Below are 24,307 nucleotides of genomic sequence, written 5' to 3'. Positions count from 1 at the left end.
ACACTTACCCAGGTCATTCACACTTACCCAGGTCATTCACACTCACCAAGTCATTCACACTTACCCAGGTCATTCACACTTACCCAGGACATTCACACTTACCCAGGTCATTCACACTTTCCCAGGTCATTCACACTTACCCAAGTCATTCACACTTACCCACACAGGTCATTCACACTTACCCAGGTCATTCACACTTACCCAAGCCATTCCCACTTACCCAGGTCCAGGTACTTTAACATGGCCCTACAAGCCAGAAGGAGTGGGTTCAAGTCTGAGATGGGACTAGCTGTCATGATATTACCAGCCAAACACTGTCAAAAAATTTGTGAAGCTGTTAGATCTTGATTAAAAGTTTACAGTTGTAAGCGGTTTTCATTTTTTAGGAAATATTTAATAGATGAAACTAATATTTAAAGCCTATATGTTTTAATTGGACAACTTTGTGAGGTTATAAGTTGGACTTTCTTAGACTAAAACATTGACTAAAATATGAAAAATAAAATTGAGCAAAAAGTGACAAAAAAATTAACTAACTGCAACTGATCTTATCTGGTGCCCAGCAAACCATTTGAGCATCTCTACAATAGCAGTTAACGCCCTTGTTTTATACTCTGTGAATATCAAAGCTCAAAATTTTCATTCAGTCATTTCACTTGATCAATAATAAACATCTCAATAAACGCAAAGTTGATTATATGTTTCAATTAGAGTAAAAACAATTTTTCTTATTATCAAAAATGAAGTTGAGTATCACTAGCAATAAGTGTAAGAAAACTGATCTTCTTTCAGATATTAAAACATTTTTTTTTAAATTATTTCTTTAGCTAAATAATATTACTGATATTTTCCTGTTTAAAGATATTTTACATTAAGTTTTGTAAAAAGCTTTTAAAAATATTTCAACATTTCGAAAAGAAAGTTTTAAAAAACATTTCAACATTATGTAATAAAAGGTTTTAAAAAACATTTCAACCTTCCGAAAAAAGAAAGTTTTTAAATAACATTTCAACATTCCGAAAAGAAAGTTTGCGGAGCCTACTTTACTCACCTGGGAGCTGCCGGATGTCTTCTTCAAAACATTTTTTCACTTGACTTAAAGGTAGAGACGCCCCAATCTCAATTCCTGATTCTGTTCTAATTACCTGAAAGTATGTAAGCCTATCTACATCTAGTATCTATGATGCAGTTTCAATCACGTCAAAATATTTGGAGATTTAAAACAACAAGTTTTTTTAAACCTATTTAAATATTGGAATCATGTTAGTAAGAATTTGTGTTTAACAAGTATCTATATCTCTCAACTGGGTGTGGTGCTGATTACACAATTTCTTCATACACTGTCAATAAAGAAACAGATGAACTTTGACCAATTAACCATCTCTTTAAGGATATGTTTAAAACCTAGATCTGAGTTCACCCAGCATATAAAAAGCAGGAAGTTTATTTATAGCCTTATTGAAATTTGTAATGGAACTAATATTTAAAATTGTGCTAAAAATTACATGTGGACACTCACTTGCTTTAATTGATTGATCCTAGTGACGGACACCAGTGTTTGGTAATTGGCCTTTTTGAACTTAACTTCAATTTCTTTAAAAAATTATAAAAATAGGTAATTTAGTACTATATGCAAGAGTTTTAAAAAAAATAAAAAAATAAATTTTTTCTTGAAATTCAAATTTATTGAATTAAACATTTAGTCCCCCAGACAATCAACTCACCAGCATACCTGTCCCTCAAGCAGTGCCGGCGCCAGGTTATTTAGCGCCCTAGGCAAAACTTTTTTAAACGCCCCCTCTTACACAAATTAATTACTAAAACATATGTATAAGAAAACAATTCCTTAAAAGTGACATATTAATTTATTATCAATTGCATACACGTTATAAGTAGACATCAAAATCAAATTTTACTTGCCTCCTTCGTCTCAAAAGTTTGTACTAATTCCTTCAATTCCAGTTTGCAAGCATAATCACATTTTATTGAAATGTATTAAAATTGTCCACGTCTATTTTGTACTTTACGACATAGCCCCCCCCCCCCCCCCCCAACCCTTAGAAAATTGTAAGTTCTCCCTGGACTCTCTGCAATCCTCCCAAGGTGAGTTCCAAAACGGAACTTACCTGTTTTAAGCTTGACTGTCTTTAGTTATAATTGTAAAATGTCTATATTGTGTGATTATGTAACGATTTTTTTTTTCAAAAATAAAAGGTTATAAATGTTAGAGATTCCAGCCTAAAATTGTTATATATGAATCCGTTAGATAAGACAATTAATTATATGTTTAATTTACTACTAAGACTGTAAGTCTACTAACATTAAGTATTGCAGTCTACAACGGCTACTGATGTATTTGTTTTTCAACTTGATAATGCTAAAAATACCTACCTAACTATTTTGTTTAAAATTTATTATTTAAGCTCTATATAATTTTTACAATAGCAAATAATAACTTAAAGTTGTATTTATATGTAAGCGGTCAACCAAAGGTGCAGGAATTTGAAATGAATGTAAAGTTAAGCAACGAATTATCTCCCATTTGAAAATCCTAATAACAAAGTTTTATTCAAGGGAAATGACTTTCCAAGAATTGCTAAATTAACCAAGTGTTACTAAGACATATTTTAAAAACACAATAAGACGCTCAAAATTTCATTACGTAATAATTATGACAAATCTTTTATATTAACTATGTAACCTTGTAAAATCAATATATTTTACGAATTGAATACTTAACTGTAGGTTTTGTTTGAAAGTCTATAAACGGTAGCTTTATTATAATATACTTCTATTCAATTTTGATGACATTTATTTTCCTGTAATTCCCTGGTCGCATAACGATTCTAATTTTGGATCCATAAAAACAAAATATAAACTGACTATTCTTACTAAAGTTCTTGCATGTGCAAGTTTATTGCAACCTAACAAGACCTCAGCTAAATGGATATAAAAAATGCTGAAGCTTATGGTACACTGAGCTCACATGATCTAAACTCTCTCATCCAAAGGGGAAACATGAGAGCAAACAGTGGGTGTCCTCATTTAAAAATGAACATCTGCCTTCAGCAAGATTAAAAAACAAGGAAAGTGACATGAGCTCCAAGTATGAATACATTGGATCAAAGGGAGTGAAGAAGAAATCAGTTCCAAGGCTAAATAGGAAAAAAACTTTATCAAAGAAGAAAATGCTGTTTACACCTGAAATAATTACTGATATCAAATTAAGTTCTTTCTTGCCTTTAAATGAGTTATGGATAAAATACATGGAAGACTTAATACAATTCTCAAAAATGACATCTTCAAATTTCCAAACTTCTGCAGCTCAAAAAATGATGAAGGCGGATCTGCATGGTTGTCACCTTACTGTTAGGAAATCAAAATGCCCAAGTTTTATAGGAGTGCATGGGATTGTTATTAAAGAGACCAGAAACATGTTTCAACTAATTACACCTGATAATAAAATTAAGAATGTACCAAAAATGAATTCTATTTTTTGTGTTGCATTGCATGGTCAGAATTTTACAATATCTGGAAACCAGTTTACAGTAAAGCCAGGTGAAAGAGCCAAGTATTGATTTATGACACATTAAATAATTAAAGATTAAAAAAAAAAAAAAAAGGAAACCACTTGTTGATGTTGTGGACCCGAAACAAGTAGTCACTAATTTCTTTTTAGTTAAGGAAGTTGATATTTATACAGTAAAGGAGGGTGATATTGCATTTACTGCCCTTTTCTGTTTGACCCGCAGGCGTAATGACTATCTCCATGCATTGGTTACATTCTTCAATATTGAGTTCACAAAATGTCACAAGCGCACTGGATTTTCCACATCTCCTGGTGCACCTTACACACACTGAAAACAGTCTTCTATCTTGGTGATAATGACCTGACAATCAAGAAAGGGGAGGAAGTGGATGGATTCCTTACCATGACACCAAATAAACAGAACAATAGAGATCTGGATTTCATAGTGAGCATTGACTTGAGGGGGGGGGGGGTGCAAATCGAATCGAAAGTCTGAGGGTGGGGGGTGCAAATCGAAAGTCTGATGGGGGGTGCAAATCGAAAGTCTGAGGAGAGAGGGGGGGGGTGCAAATCGAAAGTCTGAGGGGGGGGGTGCAAATCGAAAGTTTGTCCCCGGTCGCCGGGAAGGGTCGCTACGCCTCTGAGGGGCCTAATAACACTTTTTGCAAAGGAGCCCAAAAATCCTAGCTAACCGCTGCTTCGAGAGCTGTCAGAAGCATCTTGTTCACTCAATTATAAGATGAGATAAAGATTGTCTTACCCTACCATTGTCCAGGAGAATGTTCTCTTTTTTTCTCTAAATATAATTCTTGCTGATTGTATTAGGTTTACTATTAATACCAGTAGTTAACTTTCTGAGTTATGTAACTTTTAATGTAGTAGTAACTAATATGTGGTCATTTCAGTTTATTAGTGTACTACATTAGAATTGAGTTCCAAAAAGCTTAGTAACAAATAATGTAGGTTTAATCTCCATAAAATGCTTAACCTCTGAATGGTGTTTCATTTAAGTTAAGGCAGCTTTTTCTTTTCTTTTATATTCTTGTGAACTGTTGTGTACAGTGGCGTAGCAAGGATCGTCTCAAGGGGGGGGGGGGGGGTTCCAATTTTTTACCCGGGGACAAACTTTCAATTTGCACCCCCCCCCCCTCAAACTTTCGATTTGTACCCCCCTCATACTTTATATATATACCGAGGGGTCTATGGGGGGGGATGACCCCCCCCTAACCCCCCCCCCCCCCTGCCTACGCCACTGGTTGTGTAACCTATCTTCTGGACATGGTCTTGTTACACTGAGTTGTAAATTGTTGCCAGTTTTATAAACCTACAAATGGGTAATCAATATTGCGTTTCTTGCAAGATCAATTACAGTTCTGCAATACCTTAAAACGAAGAGACTACAGACCAGTGTTTCTTCCAGACTTTTTTCTTCGGGGGGGCACTTGAAATTTTCGGGGGGGGGGGGGGCGGTAGACTTTCTTCGGGGGGGGGGGGGCGGACACTGTTAAAAGTATATATTTTCTATATAAATTATATATATTTCATTTCGTTCGGGGTGGCGGTAAAAAACTGGAAGAAACTCTGCTACAGACTGTGAATGTATTAATGGAGCTAAACAAGATTTGGTGGGGTTGGTCCCTAGTTGGATATCTCTAGCTTGTTAATTGTTAGGACTCTTTAAGATTGTATAGTATAATTTTTAACTTGTTACGTCTCATGGCAGCACATCTATTTTTTTTTTGCTGGGTTTTTACAGTGAATGCAAGCTTTGGTCTTTGTTTCTGCCATATGATCAAGGTGTCAGTTCCACATTTAGCCTAAGACAGTTATTGCATTGTGTCTACATTTTTTTATTTATAAGATTAAACAGCCAGCTTATTTAGATAGTTGGAGAGCTGTGTATGCTGGAATAATTTACTTACAAGCATAAGCTTGGACTAGTCAATATTTTCTAGCACCGCACTATCATCAAAATGTATTTTAGATCTGACAATTTTATCTCTAGGTGTTGCAACCCAAATTTACATAACTTAAAAGCTGACTGACTGTTCTATTTTACAATGTGCTCCATGCTAATGGTTTGATGTTGATTTTTATTGAGCTTAATTTGATGTTGTTTATGCATCCTTACATGTCTTGTAAAGAGAAAAAAATAATGTTCATTTTCATGTTTTGTTGCATACGCATCATCATTAAACTTTTGTAAAAAATGTTTTTTTTTTACAAAGGGATGTCTTTCAAAAACTCAAAGACGGCCAACTGTTTAGACATTGCTAGAATTATTAATTAAATAAAAAAAGTATAATTTGAAAAAAAATATAAACAATTTACAGTTTGTTATAAATTCCATCCTATTTAATAAATATTAATACTTTAAGAGTGGTAATGTAGATTCCTAAAAAAAACTAAAGATTTTTCAACTAGAGAACGCCTACCTTTCTTTGTAGATTGTTCCGTCCTGAATTTAAATAATTTAACTTACGATAAACTCCACTACTCGATATACTTTACTACATTCACAACACATATCAAACTTCAATACCTAAACATAACTAGACTCGATGCTCCTGAACTATGACACCAACTCGTTTACTTCACCAAGCTTTACAAACGATACTCCCAATCAACAATGATTTCACTGGACCTACTACTACACTTTAACAGTCAATATAATTCGATACCTTAATACCACAAGAATCAATACTCCGGAATTCCAGAACTACCATACTTCATCACCTGCGTTCTCAATTCTCTACTACCAATCATATTCTTCAACTACACAACAGCCAAACAAAAAAAAACGATCTACTTAGATACTTTATACATACGAAACCATATCAGCAAGAGCCTTCCGCCGTTACTCCCACCCAAATCTAAACGAGTCATCAAAACTTACCAAACAAGTGACGATACTTTGAACACTCCGTCATTACAAAACCCTATACACCAGGACCACTGTTTCTTCCAGACTTTTTTCTCGGGGTGGGGGGGGGGGGGGGACCGGGGGGACACTTGATATTTATTTTTTTTTGGGGGGGGGGGGGGAAGGCGGGGACACTGGTAAAAGTATGGTTTCTATATAAATTCCATTCCGTTCGGGGGTGGGGGGGGCGGTAGACTTTGATGGAAGAAACTCTGACCAGAACGGATATCTAATTCAAAGTCAGAGAAAACGTGACTTACAAGCCCTATTGAATGTTCGAAATTTAAATCACGAACTTATTTTATCGTTTTTTACATCAGTTATGTGACACCAAAGTAAAAAAGCAAAGTATCTGGTAAAAAGCGCCTGTACCTTTCCAAATTAGGGAGGTGGGGCTGTGTTTTAACCATCGCGAATAAATATAGGCTTATATAGACCTAATTTTGGTGTCGGGATGCAAACTTTGATAGTTCGTCCTGGGTGCGGAAATAGATCGCTACTCCTTTATGAAAGTTATTAATTATTAGGTACTTTTTTATAATAGCGATTAAACCTTTTGCGCCCCCCTAGGGATGGCGCCCTAGGCGACCGCCGAGTTCGCCTTATAGGTAGCGCCGGCCCTGCCCTCAAGAACAATCAACCCAACAGAATACCTGTCCCCTAGCTATACCATCAACTCACCAGCACACCTATCCCATAGACAATCAACTCACCAGAACACCTGTCCCCTAGACAATCAACTCACCAGGACACCTGTCCCCTAGACAAACACCAGCTAACCTGTCCCCTAGACAATCACCAGAATACCTGTCCCCTAGACAATCAACAGAATACCTGTCCCTTAGACAATCAATTTACCAGAATACCTGTCCCCTAGACTATCACCAGAATACCTGTCCCCTAGACAATCAACTCACCAGAACACCTGTCCCCTAGACAATCAACTCACCAGGACACCTGTCCCCTAGACAATCACCAGAATACCTGTCCCTTAGACAATCAATTTACCAGAATACCTGTCCCCTAGACTATCACCAGAATACCTGTCCCCTAGACAATCAACTCACCAGAATACCTGTCCCCTAGACTATCACCAGAATACCTGTCCCCTAGACAATCACCAGAATACCTGTCCACTAGACAACCAACTCACCAGCACACCTGTCCCCTAGACAATCACCAGAATACCTGTCCACTAGACAACCAACTCACCAGCACACCTCTCCCCTAGACAATCACCAGAATACCTGTCCACTAGACAACCAACTCACCAGCACACCTCTCCCCTAGACAATCACCAGAATACCTGTCCACTAGACAACCAACTCACCAGCACACCTCTCCCCTAGACAATCACCAGAACACCTGTCCACTAGACAACCAACTCACCAACTTCCGTATTCCCATTCACCAGTTTACAGTCTCTGTACTTTCTCCTGATCTCCAGCAGACCTCCCAGAGAGGTTGGAGAAAACCATCTTGTGCTTGGTGAACAAAACTCCAGATTCTCCTGATCGAGCTTGTTAATCAATTGCTGTTTGAGAGAAGCAAATTTTAATCGGTATATATAAAATATGAACAGTTCAATTACTTTTTGAAACATCTTTTTATTTGATTTAAACCCTACACAGCTTTGGCTTATTCTTTCACTTAAGCAACACAATTTAAAATCACTAAACAAGTCGTTCAGGCAGAGGCGTAGCGACCCTTCCCGGCGCCCGGAGAAAAACTTTCGATTTGCACCCCCCTCCCTCAAACTTTCGTTTTACACCCCCTTCCCTCAAACTTTCAATTCCCCAGCCCCCCCCCCCCAAACTTCAATTGTTTTTCCAACTCATTTTTGGCGCCCGGGGACATATGTCCCCCCCGTTCACCCCCCCCTCGCTACGCCTCTGCGTTCAGGTACTAAATGTGGCATCTAAATGCCCCCCCCCCCTCCCCCACCCTTCCACATTTGAAAAGGTTGCGGGTGTGTTTTTTTAATGTTTATTTTAGTGTAACACAATTAATGTAGCAATTAGTCTGTACAGCCAAGTAGTTGTCTCTTTTCTAAACTTTAATGTGTATAATTTGGGGGGGGGGGGGGTCATCCGTTTATGACGTCCACATGTTGAATTTAAGTAGGATTAGGTAAATACATTTAAAATAAATGGGTTTAAGTATGAAATAATATTTATTGATATAAAAACATATAACTAGTTTAGATAATAAAATTTAGGTTTGAAGATAGGATCTATTTTGTTTCAAGAATTTCGGAAGCCAACATTGTGTACAATTAGGAACCTGAAGATATTTTTTTTTGTGAGGTCAAATTCTCGAAACGTAAGTAAGAGACATTTTTCTTTTTGTAAGTCAACTAGGATAGTTGTCATTTAGCCTTATAGAAAACCATAGTTGTATTGTGCAGGTTATATTAATGTAGTGAATATTGAAGTAGACATGTTCTTATGATATTGTTTGTTTGTTTGTTACAGTGTTGATAGTAGTCGGCCTATTTTGGCTGGGTTTTTTAGCGGTTGTTTTTTAGCGGTGGTTTTTTAGCAGTTTTTATCAATTTTTTAGCAATTTTTTGTAGTCATATTTTTCTGAATTTTTTTGTAGTTTTTTTTTTTTTGTATCTACATATGGGGTTTAATTTTTGTTGAGTTTTGATCTTTTAGTTTACATTTTTTGGCGGGGTTTCTAACGATCAAATAACGTATATCGTAGTTACTCTTGACTTTGATTTTTATTTACCTAGTCTAGTTTGGTTTGTTTAGGTTTAGCAAACCCCTTTGTTCCAAAAAAGGCGCACGGATGAGTGAATTAGATCACCTCTCGGTTCTCCCCTTACACATAAAGTATTTTAGCTAGCTCTGCTAGGATAATAAAATCAAATTATATAAATATAGACTATCCCTACCCAATTTAGAAGCTAATAACTAAAAATCTATGACACTCAAGTAAAATTAATGCACAATGACTCATAAAAAAAGCCAACTGAATTTAAAAAAAAAACAATTACTATTGAAAATATTCGGAAAAAAAAATGTGCACTTCGGTAGCGGAAAGCATGGAACCACCGCCACGGGGCTGACCACAGCACAGTTGTGAGGCTGGACCTTTTGTCAGCTGTGTGTGTATGCTCTACTCACTGCTCCACAAATTCGTAGTGTTTTTATCTTGTTTAAAGTTGTTTTAAGAGTATAATATTTTTTATGAGTTATGAAAAAATATATAATTATTATTTAACTGGCCTTACAGTAAAGGAGCCGCAGGCGGTTTGCGAGCAGCAGGCAACCGGCCCATGTTTTAAGGCCAAAATCAAATGTGGTTACGTGTCACCATTAATCAATACGAGCCGACCCGCGGCATATCATACGCCGCTATTTAGTTGTTTTATTTTCTACTTTTCAGTAATTCATAAGTTGTGAATTCGAAAGTGCCAATGCTGCCACTGAAATTATTTGCTTTAAAACACTATCAGTAGGTCGTTAAGGACGATACTACCCCACCCTCCTTTCCCCCAACCCCTACTCTACACCCCCCCCCTCGTGAAAGCTGCCTCCTTTTAGTTGCCTCCCCGAAGTTTAAAATCGTTTCAAACTAAATTATCTGCCCCTAATAGCCGTCACTAAACCCGGCTCTACGAATCTAAACATTTAGCGTGAACCACAGCTGACAATACCATGTAGGGGTGGAGTGGTAGGGAGCGCGCTTACAGCATGTTTTCTAACGTCTCCCAGAAGAGAATTATATATAAAGATGTTCAATTAAATTCAACTGTTCATTCATCGTCAGATAATGAACTAATATACACAGAGTTGAAAAATAAATTTTAATGTTAAGTCAAACGGTATGGGGTGAAGATAACAAATATTAAATTTAAATATTACAATTTAGAGTTTGATACCATATAAAATACATAACCTAATTTATCATTTTTTAAAATATTTGTTTCATTGCTTATATTAAATAATGTCACAAAAAGATGATAAAAATTATAGTTAAATATATTCTTGTTAAAAGTAATAAAATTGCTTCCCTTGAATGTAATTTTAAAAATAGGTTAACTACCTTTTTGTCTTGAGAGAGAAAACTTTTTTGTGTTTCACCAGCAGCCGTTGAGTTTTTACATGGATGATCTTCCTGGCAAGAAAAAAAAATATTTTGTATTTTTACAGAAAAACACGTATTTTATTTAATTACCTACAGTTTATATATTATACCCTTCTGTAGCTAATTCATTTAGTGACGAATGTAAGAAACAATGAAAATTGTTTTGCAATCTATCAGTTTAAAAAAAAAATATTAAAAAAGAAAAGATTTTTTTTTACAATGTCGTTGAAGATTCCTTTCTTTGGGCAAAATTCACAGGTCCCAGAACATTCTTCTTTTGCCTGAAGAAAACCGAAAACATTTTTTTTTCTACATTAAGCGGTATCGTTAACTGGCAATTTTAATCTGGTTCTTAATATAAAATGTGTACACACCAGCTTCACAAGTGGGAGGGGGGGGGAGGTTCATGTGTTTCAAAGCGGGTAACACCAAAAAAAAAAACTGTACTCACAAAAAAAAAGTTAAGCCACATAAAATTTATAATGCGGTGCATGTTTCTTGTGTTTCTTCCAGGCATATCTACGGGGATCAGGGTGGAAAAGGGGGGGGGGGGGGAATAAATTCTACCCCCCCCCCCCACCGCCGAACGAAATGGAATTTATATAGAACATATATAACTTTTAACATTGTTCGCCCCCCGGAGACTTTTGCGCCCCCCCCCCCCACACTGTGCGGTGGAAGAAAGGGAATGGCACCTCAACGAAATTATGCAAAATTGTTAGGGCTTTTTTTTAATTTGGGGGGGGGGGGGGCTGCTGGGTGACATTCTAGTCTACCCGACGTTCTGACGTCACTGTTTGCACATTAAACATGACGCCATGACGAATGTACAAAATAATTTAAAATAAAATATACAATATTTAAGCAAACTGTTCAGTTGTCATGTTTTATAATAATAATAACCTCAAACTGAGAAATCAATTAATAATTTTACGTTGTTTAAAAATTTAAGTCGTAGGCACAAAAGAAAGACAAGGATGTACTATTTTTATTTTAAGAATGAACATTCAAACAAGGAAGGGAACTAACCGCAAATGTGTTGTAGGCTTGTAAAATGGGACGGTACCCAGTACACCTGCATAAGTTACCTAAAGTTGATTTAATTAAAACAAAAACATTAGCCAACATGTTAACAGTTTTGTTTTCTCTAAGATTCCATGTAACAGCTATTTTTTAATAGTAACAGGATACTTTAAAGTCTTCTATTAATTTAATAAGAAGCATACACAATTTTAAAAACGCTTGTAAGTAGAGATCAGAGCTTTAGAATATTTGTAAAATGTTCTCTAACAGCCTTATTAGTCTCATGTTGCTTCCTGCTTTCTCAGAGGCCAAGCGTTACTTTATAATAACTTGATATGTCTACTAACTAACCTCACAGAGGTATTGGCCTCTGTGTTAAAACCGTGACCCACATCCACCACTCCACCCCCCCCTTCACCATTAGTAGTGTCCTCGAGAGAGCCAAAACGACCAGCGACTAAACTCACCCGACCAAACGGCCACTGACCCCATCGAAAAGACCCCAGATAAAATGACCCCCCGTCAACACGGCCCCGTGAAACACACAGCCTCTGTACCCCTAAGCTAGCCGGCTGCCGGTTATGTTGTAGTAAAGTGACGTATTTCTAAGCTAGCCGGCTGCCGATTATGTTGTAGTAAAGTGACGTATTTCTAAGCGAGCCGGCTGCCGGTTATGTTGTAGTAAAGTGACGTATTTCTAAGCTAGCCGTCTGCCGGTTATGTTGTAGTAAAGTGACGTATTTCTAAGCTAGCCGGCTGCCGGTTATGTTGTAGTAAAGTGACGTATTTCTAAGCTAGCCGTCTGCCGGTTATGTTGTAGTAAAGTGACGTATTTCTAAGCTAGCCGGCTGCCGGTTATGTTGTAGTAAAGTGACGTATTTCTAAGCTAGCCGGCTGCCGGTTATGTTGTAGTAAAGTGACGTATTTCTAAGCTAGCCGGCTGCCGGTTATGTTGTAGTAAAGTGACGTATTTCTAAGCTAGCCGGCTGCCGGTTATGTTGTAGTAAAGTGACGTATTTCTAAGCTAGCCGGCTGCCGGTTATGTTGTAGTAAAGTGACGTATTTCTAAGCTAGCCGACTGCCGGTTATGTTGTAGTAAAGTGACACTTTAAAGTCGATCCCTGATACCGATGTGGCTGTGGCCTCGGCATATAAGGGGGCAATGTGGTCAGCACCATGGTGGCCAGCCGCCTCCATTTTCCCAAGCTTGAATCAGGTACCCATAAGAGCTGATTGAACTCAAGCCCAGGATACCTTCGGGTCAATAGTCGAGGGCTCCACCATCCGACCAAGGCATCCGGTTTTGTAACTCAAACTAGTCCTGTATTTCAGAGCTAGCCGGCTGCCGGTTTAATTCATCATCAAAGTGCACGTGTATTTCTAAATTAGCCGGCTGCCGGTTTGGTTACTTACCATCAAAGTGCTCTTGTATTTCGGAGCTAGCCGGCTGCCGGTCGCTCTGTAGAAGTGTGTACATGGACATGACGATCCCGGGGGTACAGAAGCCACACTGGGACCCGTGGTGCTCTGCCAGCACGCTCTGAAAACGTCACGTCAACTTAGTAGTTTAACCCTATCGTCACAAGTTTAGCATTGTTAACTTGGTATATTAATCCAATTGTATCAAGGTTTAGCCCTAACACAAAATCTTTCACACTGTTGTTCTAACTAACTGTACTGGGTGTAAAGATGTTACCTTTACTGGGTGTAAAGATGTTACATGTACTGGGTGTAAAGATGTTACATGTACTGGGTGTAAAGGTATTACCTGTACTGGGTGTAAAGATGTTACCTGTACTGGGTGTAAAGATGTTACCTGTACTGGGTGTAAAGATGTTACCTGTACTGGGTGTAAAGATGTTACCTGTTCTGTGTGTAAAGATGTTACCTGTACTGTGTGTAAAGATGTTACCTGTACTGGGTGTAAAGGCTGTACTGGGTGTAGAGATGTTACCTGTACTGGGTGTAAAGATGTTACCTGTACTGTGTGTAAAGATGTTACCTGTACTGTGTGTAAAGATGTTACCTGTACTGGGTGTAAAGATGTTACCTGTACTGGGTGTAAAGATGTCACCTGTACTGGGTGTAAAGATGTTACCTGTACTGGGTGTAAATATGTTACCTGTACTGGGTGTAAAGATGTTACCTGTACTGGGTGTAAAGATGTTACCTGTACTGGGTGTAAAGATGTTACCTGTACTGGGTGTAAAGATGTTACCTGTACTGGGTGTAAAGATGTTACCTGTACTGGGTGTAAAGATGTTACCTGTACTGGGTGTAAAGATGTTACCTGTACTGGGTGTAAAGATGTTACCTGTACTGGGTGTAAAGATGTTACCTGTACTGTGTGTAAAGATGTTACCTGTACTGGGTGTAAAGATGTTACCTGTACTGGGTGTAAAGATGTTACCTGTACTGGGTGTAAAGATGTTACCTGTACTGGGTGTAAAGATGTTACCTGTACTGGGTGTAAAGATGTTACCTGTACTGGGTGTAAAGATGTTACCTGTACTGGGTGTAAAGATGTTACCTGTGCTGTGTGTAAAGATGTTACCTGTACTAGGTGTAAAGATGTTACCTGTACTGGGTGTAAAGATGTTACCTGTATGTGTGTAAAGATGTTACCTGTACTGGGTGTAAAGATGTTACTTGTACTGGGTGTAAAGAAGTTACCTGTACTGGATGTAAAGATGTTACCTGTATGTGTGTAAAGATGTTACCTGTACTGGGTGTAAAGATGTTACTTGTACTGGGTGTAAAGAAGTTACCTGTACTGGATGTAAAGATGTTACCTGTACTGTATGTTACCTGTACTGGGTGTAAAGATGTTACCTGTACTGGGTGTAAAGCTGTGCTCACACTGCCGATGCCCTCGACTGTTGTGACAGCCAGGCCGTGCATGCTGCACACAGGTGCCAGACAGGCGTTGACCGGGAAATACCTGCAGCTGGTTAAGGAATAGGTGATGAGAGAGAGAGACCAGACGAAAAACTATAGTCGGATGTCCTCTGACGCTATTTTTTTGTCTTGTGACCATAGACACCATCTTGTTGTGATGTGACCATAGACACCATCATGTTGTCATGTGACCATAGACACCATCATGTTGTAATTTGACCATAGACACCATCATGTAGTCATGGGACCATACACACCATCATGTTGTCATGTGACCATAGACACCATCATGTTGTCATGTGACCATAGACACCATCATGTTGTCATGCGAACATACACACCATCATGTTGTCATGTGACTATAGACACCATCATGTTGTCATGAGACCATAGACACCATCATGTTGTCATTTGACCATAGACACCATCATGTTGTCATGTGACTATAGACACCATCATGTTGTCATTTGACCATAGACACCATGATGTTGTCATTTGACCATAGACACCATCATGTTGTCATGTGAACACACCATCATGACGAAAATGTTATGAGACTTGTTGTATGTATGGCAGATTATGATTTAACCCCTGTATTCTGTATCGCTGAGATCATTTTTCTTTGCATAGAATGCGGAGTTAAATGAGTTGACATTTTTTTTTTACATGGCTTAGATTTTCTATTCAAGACTACACCAGGAATGTGACGTTCGGGTGCCTGTGGAACTATCGACTAATCCTCTTTCAGTGTATATAAAAGTGCCTTATAAGGATTGGGATATCTCCCCCTGCGGTGTACCTACGGCCTGACAAATAAAACACACATTATCATTGCGTCAAACTGACTTTTCCCGGAAAATCTTCAACACCTACTGCGCTGAATTTTATTTTTGGCCCTATCACTACGCCAACGGTATTGAATCTAATTGTTGGCCCTATTTAAGGCGAACTGGGGGGGGGGGCCCATTAGAATTAAGTCAGGTGTAACTGAACAACCCTGAACAGACGGCATGAAAAACAATAAAGCAGTGGTTCCCTAGCTGGGAGGTTTGAGCTAGCCATTGAGAAGGCACCAAAAAGTGTGGCAGATTATACAATAGATTTAGGTATCTAAATGTAAATAGGCATATATATATATATATATATATATATATATATATATATATATATATATATATATATATATATATTGTGATGTATTTGTTTATATAAAGTGTGTGTGAGAGTGGCCTCCCCTTGTAGTGGTGTGCAAGTGAGAGAAGAAGTGTGTGAACTGTGTGTGCCAGCGGTGTGTGGTGTAGAGCGAGTGAAGTAGGGAATGTTTTTGTGTACCATGTTCAGTGTTCCCCTGTAGAAGTTGAAAATTATATTGGATTATTACATTTGGACTGTGTTTTAAATTGTGTTATACCTTGTTCCACTATGAAATGGAAAGCTGAACATAACAAGTGAGGGCTTAAGTCCGGGATTTGAAACAACAAGATTTTTGACAAGTTTTGACCCCTAGACAAAAAGAAAATGGCAGAGAGAAAGCGGACGGTCAGCGTCAGAAAGAAAATAGATGACGAGATACAAGTAAAACTGAAACAGATGGAAATTGATGCACAGAGGGAACTGGAAAGGATGAGAATAGCGAAAGAGTTGGAAATGAAGGATAGAGAACTGAAAGAAAAAGAAATAGAGAAAGAAATAAAACAAATTGAGGCCGATAAGGAAATACAGTTGGCAAGGCTAGAGAGAGAATGTAATTCACAAAGGGAAGATAACCAGAATTTCGAGGCAGTTAAATATGCCAAATTAGTCCCCAAGTTTGAAGAAAAAAATATTGACCAATATTTTACGCAATTCGAAATAACAGCGTACAATTATAACTTCCCAGAACAATGCTGGCCAATGATGATACAACCGGCACTAACTGGGAGAGCCGCTGAGGTGTTCACCTCGCTGACCCGAGAACAACAAAGGGACTATCACTTGGTGAAATCCTTGATTTTGAAAGCCTACGAATTGGTGCCTGAGGCGTATCGAAGAAGGTTTCGCGACTTGAAGAAACAGGAACAAACACATGTAGAATTCGTAAGAGAAAAAGAGCGACTGCTAGAAAAATGGATCACATCCAAAGAGGTGGGTACCAGTTTTGAAAAATTAAAAAATCTAATATTAATGGAAGAATTCCAAAGCTGCGTGCGGCAAGATGTCCGCACTCACATAGCGGACCGAAGAGAAGATGATGTGCACAAAGCGGCAGTGTTGGCGGATGACTATCTCATCACGCATCAATTCGCCGAAATGACATCAGTCAGAGAACTAGATGATAGAAGAAAGGAAAGTGACATAGAGATGTCACCAAGAGGTCAAACCTCTTGGAGAAGTGAGGTTAAAAAACGAGAGGCGTGCACCTATTGTAATAGACAAGGGCACACACGAAATGATTGTTGGAGACTTAACTCAAGAAGTGATAAAAAGGAGAGTAAAGTTGTTGCCTGTGCTACATCGTATCCGACGAGAATCTATTGGCCCACACCCGTCAAACCCAGCAGAAAAGTTGGGCAGTCAGCAGATGGTCGATCAGAGTTATCGAAAATACAAACAGAGACTGAACTTTCAGCAAGAAAAGAGGTGAACTTTAAATGTGTCAGTGAAGTTGCAGATGAGAACACCGAGAGTCTCAGTGAGAAAGACCTGAGGGGAGCTAGTGCACCCATGGCCAGAATGCAGAAAACCTCCTGGCAAGAATTTGGTCCTTTTGTTTCGGAAGGATTTGTATCACTACCCGGCGAGTCGACTAAGTGGCGACCCATCCGTATCCTGAGAGATACTGGTGCGGCTCAGTCATTAATACTGGAGGGAGTCCTACCCCTATCGGCAACTACGGAGACCGGAGATTGTGCGCTGATCCATGGAATAGGACAGGGGGTAAATCGTGTGACCCTCCACCACATCGATATCAAGTCAGATCTCGTCAGTGGACCTGTGATTGTCGGGGTCCAATCTGAATTTCCAGTAGAAGGCATCTCGCTGTTGTTGGGCAATGACCTGGCCGACATAAAAGTGTTCGCCAACCTACATTCCACTCCATTCTCTAACCAACGAACACCGCTAGATGATGACTTGGAGGTAAACACAGTGGGCGCCGTTACCAGAGCCATGAGTTCAAAAACATACCAAGAACCGACTTCCGTTGGAAAAAGAGATGACACTGAGGTAGAATTGGCGGATACATTCCTCGCCAGTTTATATCAACGACAAGACGAAGGGGGAAAACCCACAAAAGAATATTTAATTGAAGAACAGACCAAGGATGTGGAGTTATCCGAACTCCGCGAGAATGCCCAGCCGTTGGAAGAGACTGAACCGGGCCCGTGTGTGTATTATTTGAAAGACGGAATGCTCATGAGAAGATGGAGACCCCCCGAGGCATCGGTAGACGAAGAGTGGAGAGTCCTCCATCAAATTGTCGTTCCGACCAAGTTCCGAAGAGACATTTTGACCTTGGCACACGATACGCCTCTTTCAGGCCATCTAGGAGTAAAAAAGACGTATCAAAGGATAGCGTCACATTTCTTTTGGCCACAATTGAGAAAAGATGTGGCCGAATATTGTCGAACATGCCACACGTGTCAATTAATTGGAAAACCAAATCAAACGATACCACCTGCTCCTCTACATCCGGTTCCGGCCTTCGAAGAACCTTTCAGTCGGATTATCATCGACTGTGTAGGACCACTACCCAAGACCAAATCTGGCCATCAATACTTGTTGACCATAATGTGCGCTGCGACCAGATTTCCAGAAGCTGTTCCTCTCCGGAAAATTAAAACTCCAAACATTGTGAAAGCGTTAATCAAATTTTTTACAGTGTTTGGTCTACCCAGAGAGGTGCAATCCGATCAGGGAACCAATTTTACTGCCAGATTGTTCAAACAAGTGATGAAACAATTGGGAGTAAAACAGTGTATGTCGAGTGCTTATCATCCAGAATCTCAGGGTGCCCTAGAACGATTCCACCAAACACTGAAAAACATGATCCGTACATACTGTTATGACAACGAAAGAGACTGGGACGAAGGAATTCCCATGCTGCTGTTTGCTTCCCGAGAGGCGGTACAGGAATCTCTGGGATTTAGTCCTTTCGAACTGGTGTTTGGCCATACGGTTCGAGGTCCACTGAAATCACTTAAGGATATGTGGATGTCTTCGACCCCAACCGAATGTCTTCTAGATTACGTCCTTCGATTCAAGAATCAACTAAGTGACGCCTGTCAACTGGCCCGATCTCACTTGAAACAATCACAGCATAAAATGAAAACATGGTATGATAGGAGGGCGAAAGCCCGTTCGTTTTCACCGGGGGATGAGGTATTGGTGTTTCTCCCCATACCAGGTCAGACACTACAAGCCAGATATTTCGGCCCATATGAGGTCGAATCCAAGAACGATGACTTGAATTATGTGATAAAGACCCCCGACAGGAAGAAGAAGAGACAATTGTGCCATGTCAATATGTTAAAGAAATATTTTAAGAGAGAAGAAAGCCAACCAGCCCCAGTGAAGACTGTCGCTATGATAAACTTTTGTGATCCTGAGGATGAGATCCCTACAGAAAAGGCAGGACAATATAAATTAAAAAATTCAGAGATCTTGTCCAATTTACCAGCCAAACTTTCACATCTTTCCACTGACCAACAAGAAGCTGTTACGTCCGGAATTAGAGATTTTGCCACTTTATTTCCTGACATTCCAAACAAGACCAACCTCATTGCTCATGACGTAGATATTGGGTCAGCATCTCCTGTTAAACAACATCCATATAGGGTAAACCCAATAAAGTTGGAGATAATGAGAACAGAAGTGAAGTATATGCTGGAAAACGATATTATTGAACATAGCAAAAGTAATTGGAGTTCCCCTTGTGTTCTAGTACCTAAACCCGACGGAAGTTATCGGTTCTGTACCGACTTTAGGAAAGTGAATGCGGTCACTAAAGCTGATTCGTTCCCAATTCCTAGGATAGATGACTTGATAGATCGCATGGGGAATGCCCGTTATGTCACCAAGATAGACATGTTGTCGGGGTATTGGCAGATTCCCCTATCCGATCGAGCCAAGGAAATATCTGCGTTTGCTACTCCTGACGGACTATACCAGTACAAAGTAATGCCCTTTGGTATGAAAAACGCTCCGGCAACATTCCAACGCCTCATCAATAGCCTCATCACAGACTTAGAAAATTCAAGTGCGTACATAGATGACATCATAGTCTACAGCAATGATTTCGTGAGCCACGTGAAACAAATACGAGCTCTGTTTAATAAACTAGACGAGGCCGGGTTAACAGTTAACCTGAACAAGAGTGAATTTTGCCATGCCACAGTCGAATATCTTGGTCATGTCGTCGGACAAGGACAAGTGAAACCGATCGCTGCTAAGATAGAGGCTATTCAGGCTATTTCACCTCCCAATGATAAAAAGCAGTTAATGAGGTTTCTGGGGATGGCAGGGTATTATAGGAAATTCTGTGAACAATTTTCAGTGATAGCCGCCCCCTTAACCAACCTTCTCAGAAAAAACGCCAAGTTTATTTGGTCACCAGAATGCGAAGAAGCCTTTGTGAGGATTAAAACCATGCTAACTGGCTCCCCGGTATTGGTAACCCCAGATTTTAAACGTCAATTCCGAATAGCTGTGGACGCCAGCGATTCCGGTGTCGGAGCTGTCATATCCCAGTTAGACGGAGAAGAAGTGGAGCATCCGATTTGTTATTTCTCGAAGAAATTTAATAAGCACCAAGCCAATTATTCAACGGTTGAAAAAGAATGTTTGGGCATAATCCTGGCGTTGCAGCAATGGGATTTTTATATCAGTTGTTCGGCTCAACCAATCCTGGTGTTAACGGACCACAACCCCCTGACATTCCTCAACAAGATGAGCACAAAAAACCAGAGGTTACTCCGGTGGAGTTTATTTTTACAAGAATATCAATTGGACATTAAGCACATAAAGGGGCTACACAATGTCGTGGCTGATGCCTTGTCTCGGTGTTAAATGTTCTGATGAATTGTATTAAAAATTTTGCAGTATATGTTAAATAGTTGTGCAAGATACACCTTAGAAGTGCTGTCTTGTAGGTAGTTCTTGGTTTGACGGAGAGAAGCCAAAAAGGAAACGCAGGCTAAAACAATACCTAAGAGAGTTGGATGGCCTACTATTCCAAAAGTAGAATGAGATACGAAGCTGTAGTATAGGAATAGCTTCTAGCTTTCAGTTATCATCATGTAATAGATTTCTTCAACATTTCTCATTTCATATAACCCCGGAAAGGGTAACTACTGTAAAAAGATTTCACCAAATGAAAAGAAGAAATCTATTTTTTTTAAGGGGGGAGGTGTGATGTATTTGTTTATATAAAGTGTGTGTGAGAGTGGCCTCCCCTTGTAGTGGTGTGCAAGTGAGAGAAGAAGTGTGTGAACTGTGTGTGTCAGCGGTGTGTGGTGTAGAGCGAGTGAAGTAGGGAATGTTTTTGTGTACCATGTTCAGTGTTCCCCTGTAGAAGTTGAAAATTATATTGGATTATTACATTTGGACTGTGTTTTAAATTGTGTTATACCTTGTTCCACTATGAAATGGAAAGCTGAACATAACAATATATATATATATATATATATATATATATATATATATATATATATATATATATATATATGTTTGTGTTTCAGGCGAGCGACAGAGACTAAGAGTTTGGAAACCACTGCAGTATAGTGTCTTGAAACACGGAAATTCCTATAGGAAGAGCCTTGAGATATTGAAACGGGGAAACCCGTTGCACACTTACAATCAATAGTTTTGTGCTGACTATACCAAACAATCCTTTTCAGAGTTCTGATCAATGGTTAATTGAGGGTTGTAAAGAAATTGCGACCGTCAGCAATGCCGAAGTAAGTTTACCCCCTCCCCCCCTAACGAAATGGAATGTATATAGAAACCATCAGGGGCGTAGCGAGGGGGGGGGTGGGGGGTGCGAAACGCACCGGGTGACACCATTTAGGGGGGTGACACCAAGGCAAAAAATAGCAAAATATATAGAGAAAAACTTGAGGGGAGGGGGGGGGGTGCAAATCGAAAGTTTGAGGGGGGGTGCAAATCGAAAACTTGAAAGTTTGTCCCCGGGAAGGGTCGCAACGCCTCTGCGGGGGTGACACCATTAAGTGCCGCACCGGGTGACACCCGACCTCGCTACGCCACTGGAAACCATATACTTTTACCAGTGTCCGTCTCCCAGGAAAATGTAACTCCCCTCTTTCCCCCCCCCCCCGCCCCAAAAAAAATAAATAAATAAAGTACGCCCACCCCCGGAAAAAAAAATCTGGAAGAAACACTGAATGTTTTATACTTTGAAGCTAAGGAGCAGAGGATATTATAGAGTTCATATCAAAATGTAGCATTGTTTGAATAAAAAGTAATTTTTCTACATTATTAAAATAACTGCGCATTTTTGTTGGAAAGTTGTAGGTATAGTAGTTTAAGTTCAAATAAAGACTTATAACTCTCTCCCCCCACCCCCCCCCCCCCCCCCCCACCCCGACCGTAGGAAATCGCATGATACAAAAGATTTACTTGTTTTGTTTGAGTTCGTTCTTTTTTTCTTTTAAAATAAAAGCGTACCCGGCTTGTTTTTTTTTTTTTTTTTTTACCATGCATACTTGTTTGTCTCAATTGGGAGAACGTGAAACTTACAACAGAATGTTGGCTGTTTCTTGATCTTGTTCGCTAACATTTAAAAAAAAAAAGGTGAACCTTTTTTCTCTGTTTCGGGAAGTAAAAGAAGCCGCCCACATACCGCAGAGACGTGTTAAAGTTTTATGATAAGGGAGGTTAGGACGACATGAACTAGGAAATATAGACGAATTTGAACTGCCTTGTGACGTATCGGGGGTGGGATTAAATCAAGGATTTTGAGATAAGAAACGTGGGGACGCATTTTTTCCGGAAAAAATTACGGAATTCGCGTATCTGTCGAACATTTGTGTAAACAACAAAACTACAGCAACAATAGCATTATATCCGGTCGGAACTTTGTTGACTATTTTTATACTGTTTTATTTTCTTTACAATGTATCAAGCATTAAATGACGTATTGAATTTCCATAACTTAAGTCAGGTACCAATAGGAGCTGAGTAGACTCAGTGACGTCCCACAGACGCGAACCCGGGACCCAATCTCAATACGTTCCGGTTGGTAGTCGTGCGCTCTACCAGCCGATCACGGCATCCTATAACATTTTATTGTTTGTTTTTGTCTTCATTCTGCCAGAGTAGTTCGGTGCGTAATCAGTAGGAGTAATGTGGGGGTGGGGGGTGTTATACAGAAAAAAATGGTAAGGTTTTTATTTTAAGAAACTGACCGTATGGGTACATAACTCATACACAGACACATACGCAATCGTTCCCGTACACACGCACAGACGCACATACACACAAAAATCGAAAGCATAATTGTCTCCTTGTACAAGTTTTAAAAAAATATTAATGTTTTCCCACAGAAAAGAACAATGTATTTAACAGGTCACTAGTTCCTGCACCAACCGGACATTTTTTTAAAACAAAGGATACGTGACGTCATCAGTGTCACTGCTGTACCTGGCCACCATGACGGTGCACGCCCCGCACCCCCCTTCACCACACGCCAGCTTGGTGCCTGTGAGTCGAACTTGGAGAGGGTTAAGGCAAAAATCTGGAGTAAACGTGTAGATTTTGTTGGCTGTTCTAAACTGTAGTTTAGTTATACTCTCACATTTTGGTACAATTGGTTGTCTCGTCTAGTATAACTTAACCCAACTCAACTACAAGACAATTAGTTAATTTTTTTTTTGATGTTTCAATGACCTCCGCACAACGAGCGATTCTGTTCTCAGTACTGTACCCTGTCGCCTTTACTTTCCCCGAATAGACTCGAGTAATCACCTAAGGTGGGTGGACGTATGTGTATCCTAGAGACAAGCTCGGAAAACAAACACCAAACTTCTAAAACCAACAACTTAATTCCAGCCCAAACCTTGACCTAAAGCATACATACGATGGTAGCCCTAGACTCAACTAAACAATTACTTCAGCCCTTTAATTATAAATTGACTATAAGCTTTAATCTAATGAAAACTTTAATACGAGTTCAAAACCTAAACTTGATCATAAAAACAATAGCCTCAAATTGATCCTAACCCTAACTCTAACTCAAGCACTTATGGTAAGCCACCTTTTGAAGTGAAAATGTGAGTACTGTAATTTCGCCTTAGCAGGTACAATGTGAGCTTATATAAGGATACGATCTTTCCTCAAGTACTGCAACAATGTCTGCCTAGGGTCAGGGTTGATCACCTCCACCTAGAGGTAGAAAAACATACATCCACTATATCAAAATACATCCACTATAGATTAATACACCCACTATAGAAAAATACATCCACTATAGAATAATACAACCACTATAGAAAAATACATCCACTATAGAAATAATAGATACACTATCGAAAAAATACATCTACTATAGAAAAATACATCCATTATCGAAATTATACATCCACTATGACTATGGTGGAAGCTCATTAGAGAAATGTTAAAGGCTGTTATAAAATCACACATCTGAATACAGTATATCAGCTTATAGACTGATATATTGTAAACACAGTTTAGAGAGCGTCACTGAGAATCAATATCACTGATGTGTTCGATGTTTACCTTTTGGCCATTGACGAAGAAGACGAGTCTGTTCTTGTAGTTGTTGGTTGGTGTCTCCGTCATGGTTGTGTTGTATGATGTACACTAGGTGGGTGGTAAACCTG

At 39.3% G+C, this 24,307-nt stretch overlaps 1 protein-coding gene across 1 annotated transcript; it reads right to left on the bottom strand.

Moving 5' to 3' along the window:
* Positions 1–197: 197 nt before the first annotated feature.
* Positions 198–24,307, bottom strand: LOC131952080 (xanthine dehydrogenase-like). The gene is made up of 13 exons (XM_059314576.1): positions 24,204–24,307; positions 23,792–23,849; positions 23,082–23,178; positions 14,406–14,514; positions 12,987–13,113; positions 11,580–11,638; positions 10,769–10,831; positions 10,509–10,580; positions 7,842–7,986; positions 1,520–1,593; positions 1,052–1,145; positions 538–614; positions 198–314 (listed from the first exon to the last, which is right to left on the bottom strand). The coding sequence occupies exons 1-13, from the start codon at positions 24,264–24,266 to the stop codon at positions 198–200; spliced, it is 1,155 nt and encodes a 384-aa protein (XP_059170559.1). The 5' UTR covers positions 24,267–24,307.

The sequence above is a fragment of the Physella acuta genome, unplaced genomic scaffold, assembly GCF_028476545.2.
Source record: "Physella acuta isolate Inbredline_101_S28 unplaced genomic scaffold, ASM2847654v3 ptg000850l, whole genome shotgun sequence".
Classification (NCBI taxonomy): domain Eukaryota; kingdom Metazoa; phylum Mollusca; class Gastropoda; family Physidae; genus Physella; species Physella acuta.
The sequence above is the reverse complement of the archived record's forward strand: the minus strand, read 5'-3'. Positions and strand labels throughout refer to the sequence as shown.

What these genes read in the sequence shown, in the direction of transcription:
- LOC131952080 (XM_059314576.1), bottom strand. Translation starts at nt 24,266, where the DNA reads ATGACGGAGACACCAACCAACAACTACAAGAACAGACTCGTCTTCTTC. An exon ending in TTCTCTCTCAAGACAAAAAG is followed by an intron (nt 7,987 to 10,508) that starts GTAGTTAACCTA and finishes TCTCTCAAACAG; the next exon opens with CAATTGATTAACAAGCTCGA. An exon ending in GAATGGGAATACGGAAGTTG is followed by an intron (nt 1,594 to 7,841) that starts GTGAGTTGGTTG and finishes AATTTTTTAAAG; the next exon opens with AAATTGAAGTTAAGTTCAAA.